This window comes from Puma concolor, chromosome E2 (assembly GCF_028749965.1).
Source record: "Puma concolor isolate L17-30 chromosome E2, mPumCon1.1.hap2, whole genome shotgun sequence".
Classification (NCBI taxonomy): Eukaryota; Metazoa; Chordata; class Mammalia; order Carnivora; family Felidae; genus Puma; species Puma concolor.
In genome coordinates, this window is record NC_141681.1 from 43,909,944 (window position 1) to 43,922,083 (window position 12,140).

The 12,140-nt window shown below is 51.3% G+C and overlaps 1 protein-coding gene and 2 long non-coding RNA genes across 4 annotated transcripts in view; 2 read left to right on the plus strand and 1 right to left on the minus strand.

Moving 5' to 3' along the window:
- LOC147573522 (uncharacterized) overlaps positions 1–5,405 on the plus strand; it is a 10,422-nt gene extending 5,017 nt beyond the window's left edge. For both annotated transcript variants that reach the window (XR_015244840.1, XR_015244841.1), the window contains 2 exons: positions 48–4,938; positions 5,037–5,405. This is a non-coding gene — a long non-coding RNA (uncharacterized LOC147573522). The remainder of the gene's footprint in view (positions 1–47; positions 4,939–5,036) is intronic.
- GPI (glucose-6-phosphate isomerase) overlaps positions 1–9,902 on the plus strand; it is a 26,318-nt gene extending 16,416 nt beyond the window's left edge. Inside the window, exons 10-18 of the mRNA XM_086689609.1 lie at positions 5,442–5,502; positions 5,918–5,961; positions 6,066–6,218; positions 7,405–7,534; positions 7,690–7,766; positions 8,818–8,946; positions 9,164–9,239; positions 9,325–9,391; positions 9,497–9,902. Of these exons, the coding sequence (XP_086545735.1) occupies positions 5,442–5,502; positions 5,918–5,961; positions 6,066–6,218; positions 7,405–7,534; positions 7,690–7,766; positions 8,818–8,946; positions 9,164–9,239; positions 9,325–9,391; positions 9,497–9,632 (873 nt within the window). The 3' untranslated portion in view covers positions 9,633–9,902. The remainder of the gene's footprint in view (positions 1–5,441; positions 5,503–5,917; positions 5,962–6,065; positions 6,219–7,404; positions 7,535–7,689; positions 7,767–8,817; positions 8,947–9,163; positions 9,240–9,324; positions 9,392–9,496) is intronic.
- The window catches only part of LOC147573523 (uncharacterized), a 6,346-nt gene continuing 3,868 nt past the window's right edge, over positions 9,663–12,140 (minus strand). The window contains exon 2 of the long non-coding RNA XR_015244847.1: positions 9,663–10,036. This is a non-coding gene — a long non-coding RNA (uncharacterized LOC147573523). The remainder of the gene's footprint in view (positions 10,037–12,140) is intronic.

Consider the following 12,140-nt stretch of genomic DNA (forward strand, 5'->3'; position numbering starts at 1 on the left):
CTGAGGAACCAGGGTCATACACAGATAGGTAGAACTGGCCTAACCAGGTATGGTGTGAGGAGCCAAAATCAAACACAGGTAGGCAGAGCTGGCCCAGCAGGTGAGGTCTGAGGAACCAGGGTATGATCTGAGGAGCCAAAGTCAAACATAGGTAGGTAGAATTGGCCCGCCGGGTACGGTCTGAGGAGCCAGGGTCAAGGACAGGTAGGTAGAACTGGCATATCAGGTGAGGTCTGAGGAACTGAGGTCAACCACAGGTAGGTAGATTTGGCTTGCCAGGTCAGGTTTGTGGAATCAGGGTCAAATATAGGTAGGTAGAACTGCGCTGTCATTTGTGGTCTGAGGAGCCAAAGTCAAGCATAGGTAGGTAGAACTGGCCCACCAAGGGTTGTTGGAGGAGCCAAGGTCAAACACAGGTAGGCAGAGCTGGCCCAGCAGGTGAGGTCCGAGGAACCAGGATACGATCTGAGGAGCCCAGGTTAAGCATAGGTAGGTAGGACTGGTCTATCAGGTAAAGTTTGAAGCACTGGAGTCAAGTACAGGTAGGCAGATTTGGTTTGCCAGGTGAGGTCTGAGGAACCAGGGTCAAATATAGGTAGGTAGAACTACACGACAGTGTAGTGGTCTGAGGAGCCAAAGTCAAGCATAGGTAGGTAGAATTGGCCCACCAGGTATGGTCTGAGGAGCCAGGGTCAAGGACAGGTAGGTAGAATTGGCATTTCAGGTGAAGTCTGAGGAACTGAGGTCAAGCACAGGTAGGCGGATTTGGCTTGCGGGTCACGTCTGTGGAACCAGGGTCAAGTATAGGTAGGTAGAATTGCACTATCATTTGTGGTCTGAGGAGCCAAGTCAAGCATGGGTAGGTAGAATTGGTCCACCAGGTGAGATCTGAGGATCTGGGGTAAAGTTCAGGTAGGTGGAACTAGCCATTGGTCTTAAGGATTCAGGGTCAAGCACAGGTAGGTAGAACTGGCCTGTCAGGTCAAGTCTGAAGAACTGGGGTCAAACACAGGAAGGCAGATCTGGTTTGCCAGGTGAGGTCTGAGGAGCCAGTGTTAATTAAGCACAGGTAGGTAGAACTGGCCCACCAGGTATGGTCTAAGGTGTCAAGGTCAGGCACTAGTAGGTTGAACTAGCCTGTCAGGTTGTCTGAAGAACTGGGGTCAAACACAGGTAGGCAGATCTGGCTTGCCAGGTCAGGTTTGAGGAGCCCGGGTCAAGCATAGGTACGTAGAACGACCACCAGGTGCAGTCTGAGGAGCCAAGGTTAAGCACAGGTAGGCAGAGCTGGCCTGGCAGGTTAGAGGAGCTGGGGTCAGAGACAGGTAGGTAGAAGTGGCCAGCCAGGTATGGTCTATGTATGGACTCAGGGGCATGTAAGGTAGGCAGATCTGGTCTGCCAGGTGTGGTCTGAGGACCCAGAGTCAAGCACAGGTAGGTAGAAATCGCCCTCCAGGTGTGATCCAAAGACCAGAGTCATGCACAGGTAGGTAGAAGTGGCCCACCAGATATGGTCTGAGGAGCTAAAGGTCAAGCACAGGTAGGCAGAATTGGCCTGCTAGGTACAGTATAAGGAGCCAGGGTCATAGAAGGTAGGTAGAGCTGGCCCACCAACTGCAGTGTAAGAGCCACAGGCACGTAAAGTAGGCAGATCTGCCCTGCCAGGTGTGGTCTTGGGACCCAAGATCAAGCAAAGGTAGGTGGAGCTGGCCTGTCAGGTGTGGTCTGAGGAGGGAGGTAGAGTTGACTTTCAGGTGTTGGATTCAGGCAAAGGCATGTACCCTTGGATCTTTGTGGTGGGGCCTGAAGAAGGTTAAGCCTGGGTGGGTGGAGTGGCCACAGGCGAGTCCCACAGCATTGGGGTCTTTAGGTAGACAGACACTGTGGGGTTCAAGGGAGGTCTGTAAGCCCTAAGTTAGACGAGAGTAGGTAGATGTGGCTCTCTCAAGCATGGACTTTGGAGCCAGAGATCTACACTAGAGTCTTGTTGGTGAAGTCCTTGGAACGTGGCTCTGGCTTAGGTGTGCTGGCCCAGGTTTTAGAGTTAGAGGGGAGGCTTGGAGAGCATGGGTTAGTCACAGGGAGGGAGAGCCACATCTCAAGGCGGGGGGGGGGGGGGGCGTCTCTAGAGCACTGGTATACACAGAGATACTTGTGTCTGATGAGGTCTGAGGCTCCTCAGTGAGCGGTTGTTGCCAGGTCAAGCAGTGGCTGCTAATGTCAGATCTGCAAGATGCCAAGATCCATGTCAGACAAGGGATATGGAGCTGGGTTTCTCAGGTTGGGCCTGGGAGTTGAGGTCAGGCCTGTTTAGACAGAGCTGAGTCTCTCAGGAAAGTGTGAGGAGTCTGAGTTGGGCTCAGGGAAGTACGCCCGAGTCTGTCATCTGAGATGTGGGGGGTCAGGCACAGATACGTGGAGCTGGGTACACCCGCTGAGCTTTCTGGAGCCAGTCTCTGACAGGTGTGTGACCCTGTAGTATGAGGTACTGGAGCGGGACACAGGTAGGCAGAGCTAACCTCACAGGCGAAGCCACTGCATCCATGCAGTGTCGTGAGTCCGTGGATCCGGAGTCATGTGGGCAGAGGTATATAAGTGTGATCTTAGGTGGGTTCTTGTCACCTGGATTCAGGTATGAGTTGGCATCCCTGGGCTTGTTAGGTGAAATGAGAAGGCAAGCTCTAGCCCAGGAATGCATAACTGATGTGGCCGGTGAGGCCTGAGAATATGGGTCAGGTGCAGGTGGGGTCCTCGGTGGTAGGATCAGGCATGGCTTGGGTAGCATGGGCTTCCCTCAAGGGAAAGCCAGAGTCATCGTAGGTATGTGTACCTGGGTCTGCCTGGGGACCCTTAGGATCAGGTAGGACAGATGGAATGCCTTGGCCAGGGCAGCTTCCTGTTCTCAGTACCCCGGTCATGCATGATAGGCAGAGCTCATGGTATTGCAGAGGCATGAGGATCTCTAGCCAGTCCAGGGTGTCGTCTATAGCACTGGGGTCTGAGTTACTCAGGTGAGGGAAATAATAGAATTATAACTAGTTAGATAAAGTGAGGTTTGTTGTGGGAGAGGCATAGAATGCTGAACTGACCGAGGAGCTATAAGGTGTGATCTGAAAGAGCCGCTGCAGCGAACATGAGTTCTAGAGACTGTGTCCTGTAGGTGGAGGTCTTAGAGGCTCAAGTCAGACACTGGCATTGCCTGGCTCCCAAAAGTGAGGTCTGATGACATGGCTCAGCCAAAATCAGCAGCTTGGCAGTCTGCTTTCTAGAATTGAGTCTGTTCGGTGAGATCTGAGAGCCCATGTCATACATGGTTTGGCCCCTGGGACGGTGTCTGTCAGGTAAGGTTTCCCCAAACCTGGACTGTTTCCAGGTGAAGGGCCTCCCTGTTCATCTCATTACCCAGGCCAAAAACCTCTGGGCTGCACTTGATTCTCTCATTCTCTCAATTCACCCTATTTGATTGAAGTTCCTGAATCAGTCCTTTGCACCCTCTTCCACAGTACTGTCACGTTCCTGATGACCCCTGGCATTCCCTGCTTCATTCTCCAGTGTTGCCTTTCAGCTTCTACCCTCCAGCTCCGCTGCTTCTTTCATCTAGAATGTGCTGTGCTTCTCTTGCCCAGCCTGTCTCAATGGGCCTCCAATAGAGAATTAAGCCCTAATGCCCCAAAGCATCCAGGCGATGTAATGAATCAGCATCTCTTCTGTGCTTCTAGGAGAGTACTAGCCTTGGACCATCCTTGGGACAGTTAAGAAGTGAAGTCACTGAAAGTATTTTCTGTGGGGCTTAACTCTCTCACTATTGAGAAAGGCTGCTCTAGCCACAGGACCTTTGCCTATGCTGTGCTGGCTGCTGGAATGCTTCTCCCCACTCAGTGCTTTCCTGGGTAATGCCTGCTCATTCCTTAGATCCAAGCTCAAGCACTCCTCAGGTTCCTTTCATAATTGGTTTCACTGGTGTATTTCCTTTCTCCCAAGCACTTATATCTCATTTCACATTTATTGGCACGATTATTTCGTTTACACATCTGGGGAGCCCCCATGGGCTGCTTCTGTTGCTTGTGATAGCTATGTGGTAGGTGCTCTATAAATGGCTGTTAAGAAGATGTGAATGTGTCAGGAAGATACAGAGTAGAATCTGCAAGTGTGAATGGTAGGCCTGTGTATGTGTTGGGGCTGAGACTACGATCAGGTATGAGCTCTGGGCCTGTCACTGTCCCAGGAGGCAGCCCTAGGCTTGGATATGAGGCACTGGGTCTGTCAGTATCAGAAGGGGCAAGGCCACGCCCAGGCATATTAGTATCTGAGGAGGCAGGGCCAAGGCCAGGTAGCGTTGGATCTTTCATTGTTCAAGGAAGTGTGCTTGGGCACAGGTAGGAGGCATCGGGTCTGTTCGTCTGAGGATGCAGGGCCTGGCACAGGTAGGAGGCGCTGCGTCTGTCACTGCCGAAGGAGGCCGAGCCGGGTACTGGTATGAGATTCTGACCTGTTAGTGCCCAGGTAGGTGGGCTCGCCACAGGTACAAGATGTTGGGTCTGTCACTGTTCAGAGAGGCTGGATACAGGTATGGGATACTAGGTCGGTCAGTGTCTGAGGAAGCAGGACCTGGCACAGGTATGAGGTGCTGGGTCTGTCAGAGTGTGAGGAGGTGGAGCCTGGCACAGGTATGAAGGGCTGGGTCTGTCGGTATTTGAATAGGCCTGGCACAGGTGTGAGGCATTGGGTCTGTCGGCGTCTCACGAGACACGACCAAACACGGGTATGAGCTCTGGGTCTGTCGGTGTCTGAGGCGGCCGGGCGTGACATAGGTATGAGGTGCTGGGTCTGTCAGTATTCGAAGAGGCTCGGGCACAGGTATGAAGCACTGGCTCTGTCAGTGTCTGAGGGCCTAGACCCGGCAAGGTATGAGATGCTGGTCTGTTGGTGTCTGAGGAAGTGGGGCTGGTACCAGGTACGATGTGCTGGATCTGTGTCTGAGGAGACCAGGCCTGGCGCAGGTAGGAGGCACTGGGTCTGTGGGTCTGTCTGAGGAGATGGGGCCTCGTACCAGGTATGAGCCGCCGGGTCTGTCGGAGGAGGAGGAGGCCAGGCCTGGTGCAGGTATGAGGCGCTGGGTCTATCGGAGGAGAAGGCCGGGCCTGGCGCAGGTACGAGGTGCGCCGGGTCTCTCTGTGTCTGAGGAGACAGGGCCAGCCATGGTAAGGTCTCCGGTTGGGTCTTGTGGCTCTGATCAGTCCCACCCGTAGTCTGTCCTGTTGGTCAGCACAAAGAGTTGCCAGCGCCTGGCCTGCTGTCTTGCTTCCCAGAGGTGGGTTGGGCCTGGCCCTCCATGCTGCACCTGTGGAAGAGCCTTGCTTTCAGGGGGCAAGTTTTGTGGCAGGAGGGGGGGGGGCGGGGTGCGCCAACCCTTGTTCAGCACCTTTTCCTGTCTCTCCTAGTGGGTAGGAGGACGCTACTCGCTGTGGTCAGCCATTGGACTCTCCATTGCATTGCACGTGGGTGAGTGTTTGTTTTAGTCTTGGGAGATGATATTGTAGTCTGAGGTCAGGAGTGGGGGTCTCATGTCCCTGAACACCTTCCTGACCCACAGAGGATGCTGGCCCCTCCCCCCTTGGCTGGAACATTTCTTTCGGGTCAGGACGGCAGGCCTTTTTTCTCTTGGGTTTGCAGGTTGGCCTTGATCTCTGTCCCTCACAACTGCCCTCCTGCCATTTCCCATGGTGGATGAAGTTAGATCTGCCTTTGCCCTGAGGGCAGACTCTGATTAGAAAGACTTTCTGTAGGCCCAAGTCTTCCCAGGTCCTTTTTCTTCTGGCTGCACCTCAGCCTTTCCTTGGGTCCAGAAGAAGCTGTGTCCACTGCCAGAAGGGCACCGGGCATGACCATTTCTGTTGACGCTGCTTTTGTGTCGCAGGATTTGACAACTTCGAGCAGCTGCTCTCAGGGGCTCACTGGATGGTAAGTGCTGAGGCTCATGTTCTCTGCCAGAGACATGTAGTTGCTCCAGCTCCCTCTCCTCCTGGGCAGCTGCTCGGCTCTCACTGACCCTGCTCTTGTTTCAGGACCAGCACTTCCGTACCACACCCCTGGAGAAGAACGCCCCCGTCCTGCTGGCTCTGCTGGGCATCTGGTACATCAACTGCTTTGGGTGTGAGACGCAGGCCATGCTACCCTATGACCAGTACCTGCACCGCTTTGCCGCCTACTTCCAGCAGGTACCAGCTGCCAGGCCAGGTCTTGGGTCAGCCTGTGCGGGGGACTGGGAGGCCCATGAGCCCAGGTTCTTGCCCCTCCAGGGGCTTTTGTCCCCCACTGCCCTTGGGTATAGCCAAGGCCCACCTCTGTTCCCAGTCTCAGGGTGACTCTTTGTTACCAGGGTCTGTTTTATCTGAGTGTTAGCCAAGTTTGACGACCATAGAGGGGCATGACTGGTTATCATGGTGGCCAGTCAGACCCTGGCTTGGCTAGGGCATGGGTCTCAGCTCGGTCATTTCTTCCTTGGCCATCACTGTGTGCCTGCGATAGGGTGGGGGCCATCGGCCAGGACCCCTATGGTTTGCACTGCTTTTGTCCCTCTAGAAAAGCAACTCACACCCAGTCTGTGGTGCCTCTTTGGGCTACTCACAGCCTTCTGCACCCCCTCGAATCTCCAGGGCCCCCAGGGACCAAACAGCATCTCTCCTGGTCCAGATTCTCTTTCAGGGGGCCTCTTTTCAGGGCTCCCCACAGTCCAGCATCTAGTTGAGGTGACAGACCTCAAAGGCTGTATACCCTGGACCTCAGCCAGTCTTTCCCTAAGGCAACAGTTAAAGAGGGGCACCTGACTGGCTTGGTTGGAAGAGTACGCAACTCTTGATTTCAGGGTCATGAGCTCGAGTCCCACACTGGGTGTAGAGATCACCTAAATGAATAAACTTGAGGGGCACTTGGGTGGCTCAGTTGGTTAAGCGTCCGATTTCAGCTCAGGTCATGATCTTGTGGTCCATGGGTTCGAGCCCTGCGTTGGGCTCAGAGCCTGGTGCCTGCTTCAGATCCTGTATCTCCCTCTCTGCTCCTCCCCAGCTTGCGTGCTCTCTCTCAAAAACAAATATACATTAAGAAAAATGTTTTTTAATAAATAAATTAATTTAAAAAGAAATACATCAATTAAATATACTGTGACTGGTTTCTGCTCGTAGGGAGGTCCTCCTTAGACCTCCATCCCCACCTTTACCTTCCTGCAGTGCTCTAAGCCAGAAAGCCACGAGCCTGTGTCCTCGAGGGGCGATGAAAGGAACATGCCTGATGATACCCCACAGGGCAGGGCAGGTATACTTGGTGCGTCTCAGGCAGGATTTGGGCATGGTGCATGAGGAAAAGAAGACTTGCAGATAGAGGGCTGGGTTTCTGTCCCTGTTCCAGGGTGACATGGAGTCCAATGGGAAGTACATCACCAAGTCCGGCACTCGTGTGGACCACCAGACGGGCCCCATTGTGTGGGGGGAGCCAGGGACCAATGGCCAGCATGCCTTCTACCAGCTTATCCACCAAGGTAGGGCCCATCTGGCTTGGGCAGGGGTGCTGCTCGGGAGGGGGAGGGCCCCCTGGCAGAGACTTCTCCCTGAGGTCAACACTCTCCTATCGGCCATGTGGGTGGCCCCCATGGGCTAGGGTAGGAGCTTGGGTGACCGCTGTGCCCTCTTACAGGCACCAAGATGATACCTTGTGACTTCCTCATCCCAGTCCAGACCCAGCACCCAATAAGGAAGGGTTTGCATCACAAGGTAAGAGCCCCATCCAGCCTCTCCTCACACTTTGTCAGGCTCACATTACACCCAAACTATTAAAGAGCTGATGCATTGGTTGGCGGTTATACTAGTTTTCTGTTTCTGCCATAACAAATTACACAATCGTAATGGCTTAAAACAACACCCGGTTTTTATATTGGTTTCAATGGATCTGAAGTCCAGCAGGCTCTACTGGGTCTTTGCTCAGGGTGGACCAAGGTCCAGTTTCCTTGATGGCAGCTAGCGGATCATTCTCAGCTCCAAGAAGCCACCTTGGCCTGTGGCACTGTCTCAGAACCAGTAGTGGTAGGTGGAGTCCCTCTCCAGCTTTGATTCTGTCCTGCCTCCTCTGTTGATTCTCTCTGACCAACTTATTTGCCTTCCTCTTCTACTTTTTGGGGCCCATGTGATTACATTGGGCCCACCTATCCCTATCTCAGCGTCTGTTACCTTCATTCCGTCTGTAAGATCCCTTTTGCCATGTCCTGTAACCTATATAGGTGCAACAGCAGGGGCGGGGGCAAAGATCTTACTTACCACAGCAGCAAATGGGAAAACCATCTAGTACCTAACCTGACCTGACACTGGCTTTGAAGAGGATTGAGTGCACCTTATGTTGGGTGTGCAGAGTAGCATGGGTAACTGTGAGCACAGGCTTTGGAGTCAGAGACCTGGGTTTGAATTCTGATTCTTCCTCTCTCTACCTCTGTGATTCAGCACTGTTGACTTGGGGAGACAGGCTCAACTAGGAAAGAGAGGGGATGCTTTTGCCCCTTAGAATCTTACAAGATAGCTATTGCTAAAGTTCTTAGCAGGGTCCTCGGCAAGTCAGGCGTGTTCCTGAAAGGGTAGTTATTGTCATTACCTACTTTACCCTGTCATCAGATGTGACCTGCCGTCCCCTCTCACTTCCATTGAGCTCTACGTTGGGGGCTGGCAACCTGACCGAGGCTGGGACTACCCCAGCTGAGAATTGCCAGGCAGTCTTGCCCCTCTGCCTGAAGCTCAGACAGTACTTCTTGGCAGAACTGGGTGTCTCTCTTGTCAGATCCTCATGGCCAACTTTTTGGCCCAGACTGAGGCCCTGATGAAGGGGAAGTCGACAGAGGAGGCCCGGAAGGAGCTGCAGGCTGCAGGAAAGAGTCCAGAGGACTTTGAGAAGCTGTTGCCACACAAGGTCAGGACTTCTGAAGTGGGTGGCATCCTGGAGTCGGAAGGATAAAAGTTGTGAGGCCAGGGCAAGGATTCACAGCGTGCCTGCCTTGTCCTACACAGTAGGAGGGGCTGTCCTTACAGATCTGCACATCCCGACCTCTGGGACAGGGTGTACATCCCCTCTTAAGTTATTTGGGGATCACAACTAACCAGGGGACATTCCTGGGTGTTTTCTGAAGGTCTTTGAAGGAAATCGCCCAACCAACTCTATTGTGTTCACCAAGCTCACACCATTCATTCTGGGAGCCTTGATTGGTGAGTGAGTGGGGAAGGTCCTGGCCTGGGGTAGGTTGGATGAAGCTGGTAGAGCCCTAATGTGCCCCATCTGCCACCTCTGTAGCCATGTACGAGCACAAGATCTTCGTTCAGGGCATCATCTGGGACATCAACAGCTTTGACCAGTGGGGGTGAGTTGCTGCTCCTCAAGGGGAGGGTGGAGAATGCCTGTGGGCAGGCTTACGGATTTCACTGGTGATGCTGGAACCTTCCTCTTATTCTTATCGTCCTGCCAGGGTGGAGCTGGGAAAGCAGCTGGCCAAGAAAATCGAGCCTGAGCTTGACGGCAGTAGCCCAGTGACTTCTCACGACGCTTCCACCAATGGGCTAATCAACTTCATCAAGCAGGAGCGTGAGGCCAGAAGCCACTAAACTCATGCCTGGCTGCAGTCCCTATTGTGACTGGTCCTTCTTTGTCCCTCTTCACCAGAGATGTACTGCACAGTCCTTCCCAGAGCACCTTCTGGCTGTAGGCTTGGAGTACAAGCCCTTTGGGGGAAGCTGATCTGGGATTGCTATCATCACCCCTCCATGTCTGTGTGCCCTCTGTTTTACGACTGGCTGAAGTGTTTCAGTGCAGCTGATTTTTCTGACCGTGTTCACCTTGTTCATGTATCAGAAAAATAAAGATGCCACAAAGGAGGTTGTAGGCTTAGCCTCTTCTTGTCTCTGGAAGTGGTGCTCTACACAGGAGTTAGGGCAACCAGGAGGAGTGATGTGCCTCGACTGAGGCTTGACTTGTAAGTGGTGAGCAGGTCCAGAATGGAGGATGGTCCCTTGAGAAGAGAGTGGAGGAGACATGGGGCACAAAGTCACAAGGGCAACTTAGCCACTGTAAGCAAATCCTTTTCTTTTATCCGCTCCTCACCTCAGTGATTTTGGAGGAATTGCATGCTTCTGTTCACTGGATACTTAGTTCTAAAAGCTGCATTAGATTATGTCTGTTATGGGTGAATACCTAGCCCAGATCAAGGGTAATGATCATCTTCTGGCCAGATGCTCAGGAAGTTCTTTCTTTCAGAAGACAGGCACTGAAAAAAGGATTTTGAGCAAACTACCCTTTTATCTTCTGTTCAAGATACTTATCTTCTATTCAAGATATTAAATAATACTTTTGGCCCCTTAGGCAGAAAGGGAATTTTACTTTAAGAGTCAATGAGCAGGGGCACCTGGGTGACTCAGTCAAGCGTCTGACTTCAGCTCAGGTCATGATCTCACACTCCATGAGTTCCAGCCCCGCATCAGGCTCTGTGCTGACAGCTCAGTGCCTGGAGCCTGCTTAGGATTCTGTCTCCCTCTCTGCCCCTCCCCTGCTCATGTTCTGTCTCTGTCTCAAAAATAAATAAAAGCATTAAGATAGATAGATTGATAGATAGATAAAGAGTCAACGAGCAGAATTGATGGGCAGGCTGGAGGCTGAGCTTTCAGGGTCTACACTCAATCATCATACAGGGTCTAGACAGGGAAACTGCTGCCCCTTTCACAAAAGCCCCGTCATCACAGCTGCCTTCACCCCATTCTCTCCTGGGTTGCCCCTTTCTGAGTTGTACTCTGGGTTGGTCACATGACTTCCTCAAGACAGGGAAAGCTCCTGTAAGAAGACAAATGGCACCCATGAAGGTTCAAAGGGAGGCATACCCTAATTATGGAATGTGACCATACAGATGTAACTATCTGCTTAAAATACTGCTTGGAAGTTGTCAGCACTTCTCTTTCTAATGGTGGTGTAGTTCTGTTTTGTTTTGTTTTGTTTTTCTTTCCAAAAGCAAATGCCCACTCCTCTAAAAATGATTTTTGATGGTCTGGCTCTGTTGAGGCCCCTCCTAACCCACCTTCTTTCTTAATCTAGCTGATAAGTGAAGGCCTTATTTATTTATTTATTTGTTTGTTTGTTTGTTTGTTTGTTTGTTTTAATTTAAATCCAAGTTAGTTAACATAGAGTGTAAGGTGGTTTCAGGAATAGAATTTAGTGATTCATCACTTACATATAACACCCAGTGCTCATCCCAACAAGTGTCTCCTTAATGCCCATCAGCCATTTAGCCCATCCCCCTACCCACCTCCCCTCTGGCAGCCCTCAGTTTGTTCTCAATATGAGTCTCTTACAGTTTGCCTCCCTCTCTGTTTTTCCTATTTTTCCTTCTCTTATGTTCATCTGTTTTGTTTCTTAAATTCCACCAGTAAAATCACATATGTTTTTCTCTGACTTATTCTGCTTAGCATAATAACTCTAGTTCATCCACGTTGTTGCAAATGGCAAGATTTCATTCTTTTTGATCGCCATGTAATATTCCATTGTATATATACGCCACATCTTTATCCATTCATCAGTTGATGGACATTTGGGCTCTTTCTATAATTTGGCTATTGTCGATAGTGCTGCTATAAGCATTGGGGTGCATGTGCCCCTTCAAATCAGCATTTTTATATCCTGTGGATATAGTAGTACCATTGCTGGGTTGTAAGGTAACTCTATTTTTACTTTTTTGAGGAACCTCCATACTGTTCTACAGAATGGCTGCACCAGTTTGCCTTCCCACCAACAGTGCAGAAGGGTTCCCCTTCTCCACATCTTCCACCAACATCTGTTGCCTGAGTTGTTCATTTTAGCCATTGTGACAGGTGTGAGGTGATAATCTTGCTGTGGTTTTGATTTGTATTTCCCTGATGATGAGTGATGTTGAGCATCTTTTCATGTGTCTGTTAGTTACGTGGATGCTTTTGGAAAAGCATCTGTTCAATCTTTTGTCTGTTTCTCCACTGGATTTATTTCTTTGGTGTTGAGTTTGATACATCCTTTATATATTCTGGATACTAATCTTTTATCTAATATGTCATTTGCAAATATCTTCTCCCATTCCATCTGTTACCTTTTAATTT